Source organism: Pan paniscus, chromosome X (genome assembly GCF_029289425.2).
Source record: "Pan paniscus chromosome X, NHGRI_mPanPan1-v2.0_pri, whole genome shotgun sequence".
Taxonomy (NCBI): Eukaryota; Metazoa; Chordata; class Mammalia; order Primates; family Hominidae; genus Pan; species Pan paniscus.
In genome coordinates this window covers 45,792,708-45,813,433 of record NC_073272.2, presented here as the reverse complement: position 1 = coordinate 45,813,433, position 20,726 = coordinate 45,792,708, and the positions used below count along the sequence as shown (strand labels likewise).

The window sequence follows — 20,726 nt, the reverse complement described above, 5'->3', positions numbered from 1 at the left end:
CATCATCATAAGCCACAAGAGCAAATCTCAAATGGTGCCTATGGCAAGAATCCCTAGGGTATCCGCGGCTGTGCACACAGGTTTGCCATGGGTGAAACAATAGAGAATGGGGATGCACATTTCACAGTGAAACCAAATTTAAAATCAAAATTCCGTAGAAAAATGCTTGGTTAGGGAAAACAAAGTTCACGTGATCAGATGGTGCTCTCAACATTGTGGAATTGTCTGAATTCTCTAAGATCTCTTTGGACCAATTGTCTTTAAGAAGTGGGTGGGTGGGTGGTGGTTTGTTTGTATTTTAACATGCTCCAGAAATTGATTTTCTTGGGAAAGTCCCTTGATAAAGCAAATGTCATGTGGTTGATACTCCCAGAAAGGAGGCATTTATTTCTCCTGGTCTCTGCTGACCAGCTCATTCTGGCTGGAGCTGGTCTAGTGCCCCTGGGAGTTCCCTCAGGCATGCAGCTACTCCAAGGGCAGCCATAGAACTTCCAGATGGTTGGGGGAAAGTAGTAGCCTTTGGAGTCAAACAGAGCTGGGTTTGAATTTTGGCCCTGCCACCTACTTAGCTGAATGACTTTGGGTCAGTTAAGTTACTTATCTTGTTGATTTATGAATGTAATCCCCAGATAAATCAGGATTAAGTATTGACTCTCATCAGGTTCTCTGCTGTAGGCTGGGGTCCAGAGACAAACATTGTCACTGCTACCTTTGAGGGGCCCACTACTGATGGGGGAATTGGTACGTTCGTGATTTGGAGTGTGGCGTGACACAGCCTGCATGGGATTCTATGGGATGAGGTGGTAGCTGCTTCTAAACAGACTGGGGGGGAACAGGAAGTATTTTCAGGGGAGGTGACATTTGAAATTTCAATGATGAGTAGTAAGAGTTAGCAAGGTAGGAAAGTGACATGGTCTGGAAAAGGCATTTCCAACAGAATTCTCTGGACATGGGACAGCATGGCACTTGTACAGAACCAGGAGGAATTGGTGTGGCCAGAGCGAAGGCACATGGGGAAGAGGTGAAAAGGATGAAGCTGGAGATACCTGTAAGGGTGACATTTGAATATTGTCCTGCGAGGTCTGGAGACCACTGACTAACTTCAAGGAAGACAGCAACATGATCAAGAGTGCCCTTTACAGGGAACTTGCTTTGGCTGGATGGTGGGTAGACTGGAGATGGAGTCTCACTCTGTCGCCCAGGCTGGAGTGCAGTGATACGATCTCAGCTCACCACAACCTCCACCTCCCAGGTTCAAGCGATTCTCCTGCCTCCGCCTCCCGAATAGCTGGGATTACAGGTGTGTGCCACCACATCCGGCTAATTTTTGTATTGTTAGTAGAGACAAGGTTTCACCATGTTGGCCAGGCTGGTCTCGAACTCCCGGCCTCAAGTGATCTGCCTGCCTTGACCTCCCAAAGTGCTGGGATTACAGACGCGAGCCACCACGCCTGGCCATGGAGGCTCTTGTCCTGTTGTCCCCATACATAACAGCAAACACTTAAAGCATTTACTGTGTGCCAACTACTGTTCTAAGATCTCAAAATCACCTAGCTTATTTAATCCTCTTAGCAATCATAGGTGCATTTATTATTCCCAGTTTAGAGATGAGGAAGTTAGGGAAACAGCAATGTAAGGCAGAGTCAGAATTTTAACTCAGGTCTCTTGCTGCAAAGAATACAAAAGAAAACTGTCCTTTAAATATAATTATTTTTGAAGACATTGGATTGGATTAACCCAAATCTGAAACACTATCACAAAAACAAATCAATACTGTCATTTGCCCTGATAACCCTTTCATTCTCATCCATGTGAATATTTAATTTTTACATACAAATAGAAACATGGTAGATGGGATTTACATTCTTCTACCTTTTTGTTGAATGTTCTAGTAGTCTATATTGACTGTGTCCCTGTGTCCCTTTAGCACTGCTCTCCAGAGCCCTCTACCGTGCTCTGACCCTGCCCAGGCCAGTCCTTGGCAGCTGACCTTTGTAGGCCACATCAGTGGGTCCCCTAGGCCTCCAGTTGGGTTGACCAGTGGGATGCACCAGCAGGAGAGTAGAGGGTGAAAGGAGAGAGAAATCTTCTTCCTCCCTGCCAGTCACAGCAGATTGACGGCCTCCTCCTTCCAAAGTCCACAGCACTTGTCTAGAGGCTTTTTGCATATGGCTGGTCACTCCAGGCGCTGGTAACCACCCTCATGTGCCCCTTCAGCCTCAGGTGGTAGTAATGGCTCCCTGCTGTTATAAACCCAGGGGACTAGCCCCTATTGGTTTTTCTAAACACTTCCCACAACTTTGTAACTAGTCACTTTATTAAACTCTTCTCGATTTCCACAGTTTGTATATGTCCGCCATTTCCCATGAGCCCCTGAATAATATACAGGACATACCTATTTTTGCTATAAGCCTCTGTCATTGTTTTCCTTACTTTCTACTTCTCTCTTTCCTCTTCCATTCCACTCAATCCACCACCCAAATGTTTACCTCTGTGTTGGGGGTTTTATCATTTCATCATGTATTGTATGAAAATAAGATCATACCACATGCATTTATCTGGAGTGTGCTCTTCCTTCTTAATCGTGGAAAATTTCCCTAGTTTAATATGTATAGACCTAAGCCATTCTTAATAGCTGTAGTATGAATATATAATAATTTATTAATCTCTTTTTTTTTTGAGACGAAGTCTCACTCTGTTGCCCAAGCTGGTGTGCAGTGGTGTGATCTCGGCTCACTGCAACCTCCATCTCCCAGGTTCAAGTGATTCTCCTGCCTCAGCTTCCTGAGTAGCTGGGACTATAGGCACACGCCACCATGCCTGGCTAATTTTTTTGTATTTTTAATAGAGACAGGTTTTCACCATGTTGGCCACGCTGGTCTTGAACTCCTGACTTTGTGATCCGCCTGCCTCGACCTCCCAAAGTGCTGGGATTACGGGCATGAGCCACCGTGCCTGGCCCTATTAATCTGCTCTTTATTGACAGGCATTCAGGTTGTTTTTACATATTTTGCCTCTGAAAACATATTTTACTACTTTAATTTTTATTTTCCTGATGACTACCTATTGAGTTTGAATGAGATCCCGTCATCTTTTTGTACTACAACCTACAGTAAGAAAGATTTTTTTTCATAACAACACAGTATGCACATATATAATGGAACAAAAGTTTCACGGATTAATGTTGTTCTGACTACATGTGGTGCAGTATGATACATTTTCTTTTTTCATTTCTCTCTTCCTTTCTTTTCTTTTCCTTTTTCTCATTCCCCACCACCTCTTTTTCTCCTCTCTTTTGAATGTTGTTCGTGACCCATTAAATTGATTTCATGACCCACAAAAAGATCACCATCCACACTAGAAGAGAAGTCACTGCATGGGAAGGCCAAAGATCCACTCTGCCTTTAATCACCCCTCCCCAGTTTCATCACTTCAACTCTGTCAACTGGGACAGGTATCGAGCTGTGGACCTCAGATGCTTTTGAGAGGCAATGTGGAACAGAAGGTCTCCAATCACAGGGACCCTAGTTCAAATCCTTAGCTCTACGATCAACTAACTGGGTGACTTTTTACAAAGCACTCAACCTTTCAGGTTTTCCCATCTCAAAAATGGTGATAAGAATAGTTCTTCCATTAGGGTTGTGAGGATTAAGGAAGTCAATATACACAAGTCACTTACCACAATACCTCTCCCATAGTAAGGGCTTAAGTGTTAGATGCTATTATTTTCTGTAAAATTGAGATGTCTTTCTTTCCTCAAGTCAGGGGGCTGGGCAGTCCCTGCCAAGGTTAAGATGGGAGATTCTATTCTTTAATGGCAAGAGAATGGTTCTAGGCCAGGAATGTCACATCAGAAACAGCTGTGCTTCAGCACTAGGTTCTTCTAATTGCGATTCATTTACGGTGAGAACTTTACTCATAGGGCCTCATCATTTCTGCTGATAAAGCCTAGAAATATTTCAGTCTGCAGGAGGCATTCAGAAAGGACTATTCTTTTTCAGCCAATTAAAAAGAAAAGAAAATAGATATAAAATGGTACCTGATCAATTTCACCAATAATGAGAACTTAACTAGATTCCAAAGAGTTCGAAGCACTCTGGTACTGATAAGCTTGTTATTATTTCATAAAGAAGACATAAAATACCTTGGGAATGTTACCAGTGAGTCTGTAATCTCATGTGAAAATATTTAGCATGAAGGGGTTGAGCACAATGTTGAATAGTTTATACAGTAGAATACAGGAGCAAAAAGTATAGTATCTACTGACCCATGTAAGTGTGCTCAAATGTTATTAATAATGTTGAATAATGCCCTGAAACACTGCTGGGTCAGAGTTTGTCACAGGTGGGGTTCTCCAGGAAGCAGATGGAGTCTAATGTGCAGGATGTTTATTTGGGAGTGTCCTTGTGATCAACTCCCATGGAAGGTGGGGGAAAAAAAGAAGAATGGGCAGAGGGAGAAGTCGAACTGCGATGGAAGCCCAAAGATAGCCTTGGCCAACCCATAGGGAGCTCTGGAGTTAGCATGTCTTTTCAGCGTTGTCCTGAGTTGGGCCAGAATGGCCTGGCCTTTGTCCTGGTGGGTTGGTTCAAGAAGAGATATGACTTTGTGCAGCGTGGCTCTTTGCAGCCAAGACATGTTTGTAGCTCGGGAAATCCAGGAAGGGGACTCCCAGCAGCTGGGCCACCAAATCCCTCCTCAAGGGGATTCTGGATAGTATATCACAGCTTGGCAACCAACTACTCTTGAAGCCCCTGTTGACTGTTCTTGGTATCAACTGAGAGCCTGGCAGTGTGACAGCCTCCTCCCCAGCTTGTTCCTTGGTTATTTCCTGATCTTCTATTCATGGTAGGGAACTGAGAGGAGAGTGGTTATGCCATAAGAGGCCATGGTGGAGTCAGACCAGATGTGTAGGTCCCGGGGGTGCAACTGGGCAGAGAAAACCTCCCAGTTATGACTTTGGGGATTGCCAACGTTTGGGGAGTCTTCCATAGCCAGCCAGTCACATGTAGGGCTTCAGGGTAAGATCCATCAGGTTGTGAAGGCACCCCAGCCCTGAGTGTGAAGTGATGAGACCAGAGGTCTTTTGAGAAGAAGGAATGGCAGGCTGAGCTCTCGTGTGGAAGCAAAGCTTAGATGGAGACCCCAGGGTTGGGAAGCTGCACCCTTCCTCCAGTATATGAGCCGGACAGGCTGGCTCGGGTTAAAGTTTCAGAGGTGTTATGAAGAGCTCTGTAGAAGTTACCAGGACAGGCCACCACCTGGAACCTGGATATTTTTACTCCTGGGCTGCATATTGTCATCAGCAGGATCTCATTTCTGCACTGGGAATCTTCCTTAGAAATAAAAAAAACTTATTGGCTGATGAAAGCTGAGTAGGCTTCAGTACTAGATTCAACTCTAATTCTGTCTGCATCAGCGTGAATGGATAGGATGGATGTTATGGGTGGAAATTTGGGACACCTTCCCAGTCTAGTGTGACTAACCATCATGGGGTGAGAAGGGAGAGGCCAGAAACCAGGAACAAGACCACAGGCTTCAGCCAACCACAGGCTGAGTAGGGGTGTGGTCTGGTCCACAAGACTTGAGATTGGAAGGGAGTTCTAGCAGGGCATCCCTCCAAAACAGTGAGCATAGTGATGGGGAATCTTGAAGTTAGCACCATTCGGCAATCAGAGGGAGCCACTCAGCAGGCTCAGACCAAGCTTTCACCCTGCCAAGGGGACAGAGCTGGCTAAGCCCCTATACCCGTGAGGTTATAGCTGGAAATACACAGCATACTCAAACGGATCCTGGAGATGGATTTGATAAAGGGACTGTTGACGGGGTGGGTAGGGTTAAGGGAACCAAGCGGTGGTGGGGCGGGGAGGGGGGTGGAGCACTCAGGGACTGGCAATAACGGGAGAAGCAGGGAGGGACTGGGGGACTGGTGTTATTGGAGCCCAGCAGAGGAGCTGGAACTATAGCAGCAGGTAGAGTAGTGTAGCCACTATAGCCACTCCCAAACCATGGCCTGGCAGGGAGGGAACAGGATGAAGGGAAGTGAAATCCATACTCTGACCTCTTGCTTCTCCTGTTTTCTGATCTCCTGATGCTGCTTCACATTGGCTGAACCCACCCAGAAGCCAGAGAGCAAGGAAGCTTGAGGAGTGATGCAATCCACAGAGTCAGTCTCCCAGGGCAGAAAGCAGAGTGAAAAGGGCAAAGAATGGATCTTGAGGGGCAAATGGAGACTGACCCAGCACAATCTGTTTGTTACCAGAATAAAGCCTTGAGCTCAGAACAAGCCCCACAGCCAGGATAAAAGCCAGGTCTACACTAACTGCTTCTGGGGCTTGGTCTGCTGGATTTGAGGACCAGTTTCCTGGACTCAGAGGTGGCTCCCCTACATGTGCTAGTTAGGTGGCCTCAGCTAGTAAGAATAGGGGTCAACAACAAACAAGGAGAATTTAAAGAGTACTATAGTATAGCTAGTCTAGCTTTGATTAGTCCTACTGTCCTTTGGTGACAGGTTTTTCCTACATGGTTGGATGTAAGCCATCATCCATCATGACTGTCGGCTATGGCCTGTAGCCAATGGCCTGTAGCCTGGATTCTCATTGGACTCCCTTGGTTATCCCTCTGCCTGGCCCCTCAGCAGCCCATGGTGAGCCATGGGGCTGTAATTTAACTCTCACTCCATTATGTGACTATCTGTGGTCTCAGCATGTTGCCCTGGCACTGTCATGGCCTGGAGACCCCATTTCCATTCTATTGTGTTTGCTCACAGATGGTAGCTGTAAAACTGGCAGAATAGGTCCCACTGTTTAGAGCCTGTCTGGTTAATCTCAGAAGTCACGTTTTAAAAAATAACACTAAATCGGTTCTCATATAAACTTTATAACTTACACTGTGTGACTGGCGTCTTATCTTTTGACATTTCTGAGAAAAATTGGATGTGGCTTCATTTTATGAACATCGTAACTGCAGAAGCATTAGCAGTCAGCTCTAAAGCACTCTCTTTCACAATAGGATGATATACGGCCTTGGCATCAGGAAGTAGGGGGCAGTTGGGTACACCTTGGGAAACATCTTTGGACACCCGCCTTGTTGAGACTCTCCTTTTGGTATTTAGAGCATGGAATAACCTGTGACATTTTGTTGTCCCAACAATCTTGCAAGAATAAGTATTATCCCCAATTTATAGACAGGAAGCTGAGGCTCGGAGATATTCCTAATGGTAAGGATTATATAGTCAGGGGCTGGTGCCAATTTTTTAAATAAGTAAAGTTATTTCTAATATTTGTGGTTGAATATAACAGTCGAAATAAAAGGTTGTTAACCATTCCTCTTAGACTTAAAAAATAACTGGCAAACACATACTGGTGACCTAACACAGAGCAATAACCTAGTAGGAAATGATACTCCTGGAATCCACTTTCATCTACAGCATCGGGTTATGTCCACTTGAATTGTACACATAAGCCTATCATTGAAGCTCAAAAATCCACATCTCCCTGAAAACTGTACTTGCCCTGCATTGCACTTCCAAGGAAAGGTTTTGTTTAGAAACTACGCCTGTCTTTTAGCTACAACTCACACATAGATGACAACTCTGTTGAAGCTTTGTCTAGGGAAAGGGGAGACAATCATGAAATATTGGCATTGCTGTAAAGTCAGAAATGTATAGAAATATAAGCTAATCTTCTGGTTTTATATATGAGCTTTTCCTTATGTTATCAGAACGCTCTTGATTATCTCAAGAAATATTCGCAAAATCCTCTTCCCCAAATTTATTTCAATTTGATTTGCTTAAAATTTAATTGCTTTTATGATTTTGTCAAACTAATTAGATTATTTCCAAAGCCATGTTAACTTTATTTGAAGGGAGAAAATCTGAGAAAACCACAATTTTAATACTATACACACCACTGGCCTTTTCCATAAATGTATAGATATTTCTCATAGAAACATCCTTTTCCTAGTGAATAGAGGGGAGTAACATGGTGAAATCACCAACATGACTCTATCTGCCTTGCATTTGGGAGGAATAAAAATAACCTTATTTCAGTGAAGCATGGAATTTAATTGGCTCCCGATCTTTTCCCCTCATGCATCTGGTGGCCAGTATTACAGCAGAAAATTTTAAACTAGAAGGAGACATAATCCAATTAAATTTCCTTTTAAAAATGTCAAAGCAAATAAATCTAGGGCCCATTAGCTCACACACAGCTTTGCTATTCTCACTGGGCAGCTGCTGTTTACTGGGTTTTCATCCAGTGCCATCTTTGCTTCCCATTTCAAGGGTGTGCGATTTTACAGATCGGCAGCTACATTTTTTCACCACTGATGAACGAGTAATTTATTGCCAACTGGTTTGACATCTTAAGTGCCTCGAGTGACAGCCAGCTTGGAAGATGTCATAGGGCCTTCTTGGAGACAATGATTCCCAGACATTTTAGAATCATGATTTTTGTATCATTGAATTTCACTCTGCATTTCATAGTTCTTCCTTCTTCCAGAAAACACTATGTGGCATGTATTGTTTATGCTCCAGATTACATCAAGTTTTCTTCTGAGATTTGGGTGCTGTCTTTTGAGTTATCTGGAAGTGACTTGGAGACTCTGGATCCATCCAGTTTGCCAGGAAGTTGCTTTGTTTCAAGCTGTGCTGTGGCTTTCTTAAACATATTCTTAATTTTGATAAATGCAAAATTGCATAGAATCTACATCTGACTTCCTCTAGAAGCAGACTTGGAGACAAAGATTTAAGTGTAAATCATTTTTGGGGGAGGAGTGAAAACACTAGTAAGGAAGTGGGAGAGTGAGAAAGGAAAGGGAAGGAGCTACTAAAGGCATATTAGCAAACCAGTTACAAATGTAGATGATGTAGACGATTAAGAGTTTTGTTTTGTTTTGTTTTGGGACAGGGTCTCACTCTGTCACCCAGAGTGGAGTGTAGTGGTGCGATCATGGCTCACTGCAGCCTTGAACCCCTGGGCTCAAGCAATCCTCCTACCTCAGCCTCCCAAGCAGCTGGGACTACAGGCCCACACCACCACACCCCGCTACTTTTTTTTTTTCTTTTGTAGAGACAGGGTCTCACTATGTTGACCAGGCTGGTTCAGAAGTCCTGGCTTTAAGTGATTTCCTACCTCAGCCACCCCAAATGGTGGAATTGCAGGTGTGAGTCCCCACACCTGACTTAATGATTAGAGCTTAATGCAACTGGGAAACACTGACACTTCAGAGTCATCCCACCCAAAGTGCAAGGGAGCTGCGGTATTCATCCATCAACTCCCATCAGTCACTGTTTGAGGGCTGCTCTTGAAGTGGAGGAAAGGAAATAATTCCCTGGCACTTGTGGCTTGCCACAGGGACAGCCAAAGCAAGCCTCAGAGGCCAAAGAGAAGCCCAAGGGCAAAGGAACGCAGGTGCTGGCAGTTGGAAGTCAGATTGGTGTGCTCCAGAGTGGAAAGAATGAGGGGATAGGAAGGGGTGCTGGCAGAGCCTGCTGCACGTAGACAGTTAAGATCCCAAATTCCAAACCTGCACTGCCAGGGGAATCTGTTTTACAGAGACACAAGTAAGCTTGTTCTCACCTGGAATGGGTGGGATCAACTTCTGTGGATGACTCCTCCTGTTGTAAAAGTACCACGCAGTTATTCCCACTTAAAATTGATATGCATTGCTGGGAAAGCCATATGATATGAGTTTGCTTTGCATTGCATAGCATAGGATTAATAAAAAGTCAATGAAGACAGTATTTTAACTCACTGCCCAGATTTTCATAAAGATTCTATAATATTTGGAACATTTGCAGATTTATTAGGAAGTACAATTAGGCAGTGGTAATATGTGGATTTCTTATGTTGCCAAAAATGTCGTCATTTTACCAAGGGGCTGGCCATGAGATTCCTTAAGTAAATCCGATTATAGACAAAATTATGAAGAAAGTGCCTTTCCCTCTACTTAATTGATGCCCCTCACCCCATCCCCTGAGCCTTGGAAACCTCCCCTGTTTCCTAACCTTCCTTTGGTCCCAAATTTGATTCCATTAGTCAATTGTAAGCCAATAGGTGTGATAATCTCCCTGAAATTGGGGGTTGGCAATAGATGGACCCACAGCACTGTTAATGTGCTTGTGGCATTTATGAAGTATTTGGACAGAAAGTCACTCCCATCTGGAACCTAAGGAAGAGTGACAAAAGGAAAAATAATCAAGGGAAGTGGTATTGATTCGAAAGAAAGAGCACAATGGGGCCGGCATAGTTAGGAGAGCTTTGTGAGAGCCATGGGGTTTAAAGTGGTCAGGATTTAAAGAAATGGACTACTGTTATCTTTTCATCTTAAATTATCCTTAATTCCAAATCTCATGAATATTTACTTGAGTTTCCTTGTGCCCAAGTTGCTAACAAATTTGATCTCATCTCCAGATTCTTGAGTTGTCATGATTGCATTTTAAGTTCTATTATTTTCTCTGTATTGTCAGCATTTAAATCACAATTCCTTGCTCAAAAAATACAAAAACAAGACCACTTTTGCTGAATCATAAGCCATGAGGCAGAATCTTCTAGTCCTGACCTGTTTCATAAGAGGATCCAGTCCCCGAATAATTTCATCATATTTATATGAGTTACATAATGCATTATTTCTGTGTTGAAAACTTTTATTTGAAAGACCTATTAGAGGATGGTGATTTTTGAAGGCATATATTTGTACTGTTTCTCTATAATGAGATTAAATTTACAAACATCACTTAAGAGCAAATATTGCTGTAAGTTTTGTAATGAAATTTTTGAGGACATGTTAAATAGTGGAGTTGAATGACTATTGATCTTAGCCTTCATTGATTAAAATATATTGTTTTGTGTGTGTGTGTGTGTGTGTGTGTGTGTGTGTAATGGTTTACTACTTTTTGGTGTAAGTAGTAAGTAGTAAAGTAGCAACTTTGTTTTACCAAGTTCCATGTGGTATGAGTTGCACAAAACACCCCTTAGGAGTGGGTTTAGCCATCAGCCGTCTGAATGGTGATTTCCCTCTTCATACTGCCAGTTGGTGGTTTGGGCTCAACTTCTGAGAGGCAGCATCCTTGAGAGAGAAGAGTAGTGTCGCTTCAAGAACTGCCTTGTTTTCTACTTAACTTTTCTTGTTGGAAGTGTGAGGACCAAATGTAGCTATGTAGGACGAAAGCCAGCTGCTTCTGAATAGATCCTTGTCAGCTCTGGAGGGTAGCCCCGCAGACGAGCATAGTTCCGCAGCTCCACTGCCCAGGTTATTATAATCCAGGCTTCTCCACTGACTGGAGGTTTGACTTGAGACAATCTATTTAATCCTTCTGTGTCTCAGTTTCTTTTTCTGTAAATAGATTATCATCATAATACTTATCTCATAAGGGTTTCTGTGATGATTAAATAACTTAATACATGTAAAACACTTAAAAGAGTATCAGCCATGTAGTAAATATCCAATAAATTTATTGTTATTCCTATTACTACTAGGTAATTACAAGATTCCTATCTATAACCCTGCACAAATCTGCAACTAGTTTATCATCATCATAAATCATCTCTGAAATTAAGGTTTTACACCTGAATTAGAGATGCTGGTACTTAGTTCTCTTCTGATTCTATGACAATGTTATATTTCATATATGACTCATATTTCAGTGACTTCTATATCTTTGCACAGTTCTGGATTCTAGCTCTGTGCTATATAGAACCGTATTTACAGATGTTTACCAGAATCTTCACCTTGATGTCCCATGGACATCTGAAAGAAAAAATGCCCACAGTTGAACTTAGAATTTCCCTCTGAGCCTTGTTTTCCTACTAAAAAATGTTTTTCAACTTTTCCTGCTTTCCTTATGATATAACACTGGATTGAATATTGTCCCCTCCAAAACTCATGTCTACCCTAAACCTCAGAATGTGACCTTATTTGGAAATAGTCTTTGCAGATATAATTAATTAAAATGAAGTTATGCTGGATTAGAGTGGACCCTAAATGCACTGACTGGTGACTTTATAAGAAAGCTGCGTGAAGACATATTGGTATACACAGAGAACACCATGTGAAGTTGGAGGCAGACGTTGGAGTGATGTGCTTACAAGCCAAGGAATGACTGCCAGCCACCACCAGAAGCCAGGAGAGAGGCATGGAATAAATTCTTCCTTAGAGCCTCCAGAAAGATCCAACGCTGCCAACACCTTGGTTTTGGACTTCTGGCCTTCTGAACTGTGAAAGAATAAGTTTCTGTTGCTTTAAGCCACTTACTTTGTGGTACTTTGTTACGGCAGCCCCAGGAAACTAATAACAGACACTGTCAACTATTACTGAATTTAGAATTCTTAGAACCATCCTTACCTGTATTAGTTTCCTAGTGATGCCCTCACAAAGTACCACAGACTGAGTTGCTTAAAACAATAGAAATTTATTCTTCCACAGTTCTGGAGGCTAGCAGTCCAAAATCTAGGTGTCAGCAGGGCCATGCTTCCTCTGAAACCTGTGTGGGAATCCTTCCCTGCCTCTTCCTAGACTCTGATGGTTTTCTGGCAATCTTTGGCGTTCCTTGGTTTGCAGCTGCAAACCTCTAATCTCTGCCTCTATGGTCACCTGGTGTTCCCCCTGTGTGTCTCTGTCTTTACCTGGCTGTCTTTTTATAGGGAGGCCAGTCATATTGGATTAGGGGCCCACCCTACTCCAGTATGATCTCATTTTGCTCATCTTAATTTACCTAATTACATCTGCAAAAACCCTATTTCCAAACAAGGTCACATTCTGAGGTACTAGGGATTAGGACTTCACATACCTCTTTTGCATGAGGACACAACTTAACCCATAGCACTACACCTTTCTTTTGTCACCATTTCAAGTTGATCCCCTTCTAGCTATTTCATGTTCTCCTGCAGCAGCATCTCTCAGAGTAGCTCCTGTCCTCCATGCCCGCTTCAGCCACCCTGGTTATGGCACAGCCATTTTTCTGCGGTATTATAGTACTCACCTCCAGATTGATTTTCTTACTTCATGTCATTCTCTGTACATCCAGCAAGTTAGCTAATCAGTTTCTAATCAGATTTCTGTCATTTCCCTGGCCAAGACCTACCGGTGACTTCCCCTAACCACAGCCTCAAGTATAAACTAGCACAGAAGGCCAGAAGTTTGGCCCCAGCTTCTCCTTCTAACCATCTCTCTTGCCACTTTGCACCATGTGCCACAAACCACACTGGGCTACTCACCCTTTCTTGAAAATAGATTTTAGATCTCCAGGCCTTTGCTTACGCTGGTCCCTATGCCTGGAATACCCTTCACAACCCTAAACCCTCTGCTGAACTGTTTTTCATCCCATAAGGTGCAACTGAATCACCACTTATTCAGCTTGCTTCCAAAATTCCATCACATCAAATTATTGAGCCTTTACCTATGTTTCTGTGACACCTTGTGATTCTGGATACTAATGTAACACTAGTAAAGATATAGAACCTCTTATATACAACAATTAACCTTGACAGTCATATTTTAACCTTGACAGTAGAAATATAAGCAACCATATGTATGGACTTTGCCTCCTGTTGATATTAATTAACCATTGAGGCATATGCAAAAAGTTTGTGTGTGTGTATATACACGTATTTATGTATTATATAAAATGTGCATCTGTGTGTGTATATGTGTACACACACACACACAAATAAAGTGGCTTATCTGCAAGATCATACTGTGAGTGATCCAGTGTTCTTTTCATTGTTTACTGAAGAAACAGTAACCAATCAGCCAGTATAGATACCAGTTTGTATTTTAAAAATTGGGTTCTTTAGGCAGCAGTTCACGTCTGTAATTCCAGCACTTTGGGAGGCTGAGGTGGACGGATAACTTGAAGCCGGGAGTTTGAGACCAGACCAGTCCGGCCTATATGGCGAAACCCGTCTCCTAGAAATACAAAAATTAGCCGGGCGTGGTGGCATGTGCCTGTAATCCCAGCTACTCGGGAGGCTGAGGCATGAGAATCACTTGAACCCGGGAGTTGGAGGTTGCAGTGAGCAGAGATTGTGCCAGTGTACTCCAGCCTGGGCAACAAAGTGAGACCCTGTCTTTAAAAAAAATAATAAAATAAAAATAAAAATTGGGTTCTTAAGAAAGTATAGGAGGATCTATCAGCGTATTCATGCTGCATAACAACTCCTTAAATTTCAATGGTTCACAACAAGACACATTTCTTTTTCTTGTCTATGGGCATGTAGGTCAGTGAAGCATGGCTGGATGCAGCTAAGCTTGGCTCTTAGTCCGCAAGTCCAGCCTGGTCTGATCCACCTTGGTCATTCTAAGAACAGCAGCATCCTGGGCCATGTTCTTTTCATGGTGATGGCAGAGGCACAGAAGGCCAAGCCAAATGATGCCAGCACGCTAGAGCCTCTGTCCATGATATGTCTGCTAATAGTACATAGGTCAAAGCCAGTCATGTGGCCAACCCTATATCAAAGGAACAGGAAAATATACCCTTCTTACTCCACGGGAGGTTCTACAGAGTCATATGACAAAGAGTGTGGGCACATAATTCTTATACAGGGAGGGAATGAAGAATCAAGAACAAGTATCCAGTCGACCACAAAGTCCTTATGAACCTAAAGTAGATGGTAGAAATTTTCACTTTGCAAATAAACTGGTGTTGAATTTTCAAAACTGTACTTTGAAATGTGGTTCTAATCATATCCATTTTTGGTTTTTTTCTAGAGATGTGAAGATGTTTGGCTTGGTATGCCATCACCTATTCCTGCGAAATACATTGACTACTGGACCTTTTTGAAGGACGTGTTTGGCTTAGAGGAGCAATAACCATGCCAGTTTTGGTCAATTCTCTATGATTTACTTCTCTCATTTTGCCACATTTACTTTAGTAGATATAATTTCATTAAAAACAAAAAAGAAACAAGGTTTATATTAAATGGAAATCCATAAACCACAATTAATCCTATTTTGTCATGTTAGTTTTACAGAACATCATGTTATATTGCCGACGTACTGTTACTATTTAAAATGCCATCTTAAAACATGTTGAATATTTTTATTGTATGTATGGTTTATTAATACCAAAAAATCTTCTGATAATTTTTAATCCAACATAATTTGATTCATTACTATATGAACAGAAAATGACTTTTGAAGGTTATACATGACAATACAAAATCAAATTATATCACAGCAATAAGTTGTGATTCTATTAAACATTTTTGAAACCTTTTTGACACGTTTATTACTTACATAATTAAGTTTTGTAGCAACCCACCTCATCAAAATAATTCTTAAACCTCTCTAGAGTAAATATGTTTATCTTTTGAACTTAGTAAAGCTATGGGAAGAAAAAGAACCTCCAACACACACACACACACACACACACACACACACACACACGCACGCACGTGCACACACACTGGAAACATATGCAGTATTTATATTTGTAATGCCCTTTTTTCTATCTAAAGTCAGCTTGTTAGCTTAGGAATATATGCATGTGTGTATAATTATAGTTTGACCAAAACTTTATTATGTCTAAAATATTTACAAATGTGAAAGCTGAAGATTTTGAGATTTTTGTTTTTTTTGGTTTGTTTTACACACACATCCCACGCGCCCCACCCTAGAGGTTTAAATATTCAGAAACTACAACATTTTTCCCCTGCATTTTTCTAGTTCTATTTTTATTTTTCTTCAGCAGAACTCTCGTCATGTAGTGTACATTTGATTAAAACCCATAGCCATGTACCTCTGGGAATTCAGTGTAAGAAGTCTATCCCAGTCTATGCCATTGTTCAGTGTTGGATGCTATGTATCATAAATCCATTTGCCTGGTGTTCTGGGAGACAATGGAGGTCTCTCAAAAAGGAGCTGCACCATTTACCTTTCAGGGACTACCCTGAGAAAAAGAAGAGCTGATGACATCTCAAGGGACCCTTCGGACTCATTATTCTTTCACTCCACATTTGCAGCAGTGTCTTGCTGGCTTCTTGGCACTCAAATGTACCAATTTATTCTCCACAACAATGGCCCTTTCATTTTTAAAAAATTGGAGTTAATCAATAAACGATTTCTATATGTAAGCCTAGGATAATTCCACATGTGCTGTTGTTAGAATAGACGTTCCTCCCAACCCTTTCAGGACTTAACACTAAACTAGTATACTCAATTTCTATACTAAAACTATCTACCATAAATCCTAAATTTGACTACTTGATTTTTGTCCCAGGTTTTTTTTAAGGCAACTGACAGTGCCAAGCCATTTTGTCACTTTAAGATTTTTCATTCCCCAGAGAGCAGGCTTTTAGAAGGATGACACTTTCCTGGAACTTTTCAAGCTGACACATTCGTCACTTACCTATTCAACTCTTCAGTCAGTTGTCTTTCCTTCAAGAGTTTAAATATGTAGATAATTTAGCCCTTGTAGAGGCTCATAATGTAGTTCATTTGAGAAGTGGGGGGAGAAAAAGAAAGGAAGCAAACCAATGACAATGCTCCTGAGTTGTGGGGTGACAACTGCTTATTCTATTGCATAGATGTGTGTTACTGCCCTGGTTGTTTCTGGTTCAAGCCCACAATTAGCAATGAAATGGCCATTATAGGATTCATGCCGATAAACATGATACGTTGCAGCCATACAGACACTTTAAATAATTATTCTTTTTATAACTAAGCCATATACTGGACAAGATTTATAATTTAGAGATAATATCCCCATTAGTAAAGTTTATGACCCAATAAACAGCTCCCACTAGTTAATAAATGCCAAAGCCATAAAAACAAAGACTATTAATGTAATAGAATTTCTGTACCTCCCTCTTTTGCTGGTGGTCTCAAGACACTGAAGGGAAATGCTATCTTAGGAAAAACATTTATTCTCGTTATGTAAATATCAGTGAATTGTCTTACAATCCATCTGGAAGTCTCCCAGCCCCCCTTGGTCCCAGGTGGTCCTGAAATGCTGATGCATTCTGCTTAGGTTTCAAGCAGTAGATAACTCTGGTTTTCAGCACAAATAAATCCCGAGACTAAAATTTTGGGGGGAGGAGGACTGGAATTTCTGCCTCTTCTCTTCCCTCTGCAAAAGAGAAATCCCAACTATTGTCATTGTTCCAGGGTAATAATTTGAAAGAAGTTTCACAACCTTTCCATATACTTATATTTTCAGCTGCTAACATGATCTCATTTTGATGAAAAAGCAAGTGCCGCCTTTGGATGTCTGGGTGAGTTGAAGGTTAATATAGGCAAACCTTTTGTCCTAAGAACTAATTGTTATTTAGTATTCTTGGAACTGTGGGAATGATTGATAAAGCCATTTGAAAACCCAAATCAAATCATGTCTTTTCATACAAAACTGATTAAAAGCTGTTGAAGTTCACATTAAGTGGTTTGCTGAGGCACTGTTGTGAGGTATGATGTCGCCAGCAGAGGATTAATTTGCAGTACTTATTTGCCTTTTATTACCTTTTTTACCTAACCACTTGAAAAGTAATGTGGGTAAGTCTGTTGGTTTACTTTAGCTTAAGTTTACTAAAATGGTTAAAATTTTAGACAACAGAGGGGAGATTTGTAACTTTCAAGCATTATAATAGTTTAAACATTTTGCCTACTTTATTTCCTGTATTGCCTTTGATTCAGTTACTGACAAATATACTATTCTTGTTATTATTATTTTTTTTAACGCTAGAGTATTTGAAGTTTGATTATTTGGAGTCATAGAGCTTCCAGGCTTTATGGACCCCTCAGTCATGAGTTTAGAATATTTAAATTGCCCTTCCTTCTTTCAAATAGGGAATTATTGATGAGTAAAATGAAATCTCAAATCAATACAAAACACAAAACTCTTGCCTTTCCAACTGGAATTTATCTTGAGTTGGGGTTGCTTCCTAGCCTTTTCTGTTTATTTCTTCTTTCTCCTTTCCCTTCCACCACACATTATGATTTTGCTATAAGTTTAGTAGTTGGAGTCATAACGAAATAGGGCCTTCCACAAAATATTTATGATATTGAATAATGCAGAATCCATTATAATAAAGTGCCATGCTCTCAATTACATGTACATTCATTTTAGTTATGAGTATAGATCCCTGAATTTTGAATACCCTAAAAAATGGTCTGTAAATGACCTTTCAGACAAACAGCTTCCCAGTGATGGTAGAAACATATACACAAGTGATGTGTCTCTGCTCTAATGTTTGTTTGGGCAAAGTCTGAATTGCTTCAAGTTGAAGCCAGGTTAAGACCTTTTCAAAAATGAGTGTTTTCAAGTTGACTGAGCATCTTCAGAGACACCGTGCTTTTCAATTCCCGAGAGAATGTAATGTGTAAAAATGGAAAGCCCACTGAGGCAAGATCAATGAGGCTGTTTAGAAAATAATAAACCTGGAGCGATAATGGAGCAAACATTCATTATTACAAAGGGTAGGGCTGACTGTGCAATTAGTTTAAGAGAATTTTGTAACTCACCTCCTCCGCTTATTCTACCAGGTTATACATATTGGTTTAAATATACATTTTCATTCAAGGTCAATTAAGTTCCCTAAAACTAAGAGTTCTGAGACATCTTTGTCAACAGAGTGGCTAGAATATGCATCTTCTTTGTAATTTGTTCCTGGTCCCCAGTAAAATTCCTTGCAAGGGGACTTTCAAGCCCATTATGTGTCTGGTGTGTGGTACACACAGGAGCCCGGGGTCAGCACTGCTACTCAGAAGCAACTTGGTAAAAGCTAAAAAAATGTGGCCGATGAAAAACTCCACAGTGGCTCTGCAAGCAGAGAATTAATGACTCGCTGGAATCAGTAGGAGCCTTTACTTCTAAATACTCATTAGTTAAAGCAGTGAGGCCTGATGTTATGCAAGTTAGAGAGGGAAAGGGGGGACTGCCCCTCCCCATTGTCTATTTTGAACAGAATATGCACATTTAACTCAAAGTGCTGAATGATTCAAATACATCAAACCCACTATTCATCAGTCTCCTAGCTTCCTGAGCACCACTTTGCATCTGTGTAAAGCCAACAATAGAGGAAATGCTTGTTATGACCCCACTATAATATTAAAATCCAGAGGAGCTGGTGAAAACATAAAAATGCATTCTCCTTTAGAAATACTTCCACCAAAGTCATCTTTGTGTTTCTTTTTTCCTACTTTGCCTATACAACAAGAACCTCTGACTGAAATAGGAACTTGATAACATTACTTTTGCCTGCTTTTTTCTCCTGTGCTACCACTGGTCATTATTGCTGTGAGGCCACCCGTTGAATAAAGAACAGGAGCTGAACGGCCATTTCAGGCGCCTGCGAATACCCCTAGTTTTAACTATGACTGGAGCTAGGAGAGTGAGAAGGGAAGTGGCAAAAGATGACCATTTTAGAGGGGAGTCAGGACAAAAATAGGGACCACCTTGTGTGTGACTCATGTTGAAGAGTTTGCACTTTATCCCAAGGGAATGAGAAGTTTCTGAAATATTTTAATCTGGGGAATGGAAAGATCATGTCTGTATTTAAAAATCTCTGGCTGCTTTGTGTGTGTGAACTCTAAGAGTGAGTTTGGCGGCAAGAAGACTGATTAGGAGACTGTTGCCAGAGAAGTGATGGGTAGTTTGGATTAATGTAATGTTGGTGAGAAGTGGAGGGATTCACGATGCATTTGGGATGTTGGAGATGAGGGAGAAGAAATCAAAATTATGACTGGGTCATTTTCACAGCTGGATAGACGGTGTTGCCTTTCATTGTGCTGGGATACATGAGAGAAAAATCAAGTGAAGGGAGAATATCAAAAATTCTGCCTTGGGCATGCTGAATTAGGGTGCTTGCGGAACTGATAAGTGGCCATGTTAAGGCAGCTGGATTAACAGGTCTGAATCTCAGCAGAATGGCCTGGGCTGGAGATGCATATTTGGGAATCATCAGAGTATGGATGGTAATTGTGAGTTCGGATAAGATTACCCAGGGGAGGCATGTTGTCTGAGAACCATAGTGCCTGGCATATTACTAACAGTAATAACTTTCTAAAAACCAGCTTTATTGACTTAACAGTGAACTGCACATATTTAAGTATACAATTTGATGAGTTGGTATATGTATATACCCATGATACATCACCCCAATCAAGATAATAAATTGTTAAATTAAACTAAATTTGGCCTGAGGCTGCCTTCCTCCTTTGAGTCCTAACTTAATGAGCTGTAAATAACTGAAAGCCTGACTTAGGAGTGTCAGAGACATTTGAACTAGAGCGACTCCATCTTGAATAGGGGCTGGGCAAAATAAGGCCGAAACCTATTGGGCTGCATTCCCAGGAGGTTAGGCATTCTTAGTCACAGGATGAGATAGGAGGTCAGCAGAAGAAACAGGTCACAGAGACCTTACTGATAAAACAGGATGTGGTAAAGAAGCTGGCCAAAATCCACCAAAACCAAGATGGTGATGAAAGTGACCTCTGGTTTCCAGCTTCATCCATGTCCCATCCTGCTCAGCAAACTGTCGCAAGGACAAGAAACCAAACACTGCATGTTCTCACTTATAGGTGGGAATTGAACAATGAGAATACTTGGACACAGGAAGGGGAACATCACACACCGGGGCCCGTCGTGGGGTGGGGGGAGGGGAGAGGGATAGCATTAGGAGATACACCTAATGTAAATGACGAGTTAATGGGTGCAGCACACCAACATGGCACATATGTACATATGTAACAAACCTGCACGTTGTGCACATGTACCCTAGAGCTTAAAGTAT

At 41.4% G+C, this 20,726-nt stretch overlaps 1 protein-coding gene across 1 annotated transcript in view; it reads left to right on the top strand.

Moving 5' to 3' along the window:
- Window positions 1–20,502, top strand: part of EFHC2 (EF-hand domain containing 2) — a 199,513-nt gene extending 179,011 nt beyond the window's left edge. Inside the window, exon 15 of the mRNA XM_063601869.1 lies at window positions 14,710–20,502. Coding sequence (XP_063457939.1) covers window positions 14,710–14,811 — 102 coding nt within the window. The 3' untranslated portion in view covers window positions 14,812–20,502. The remainder of the gene's footprint in view (window positions 1–14,709) is intronic.
- The last annotated feature ends 224 nt before the right edge of the window (window positions 20,503–20,726 follow it).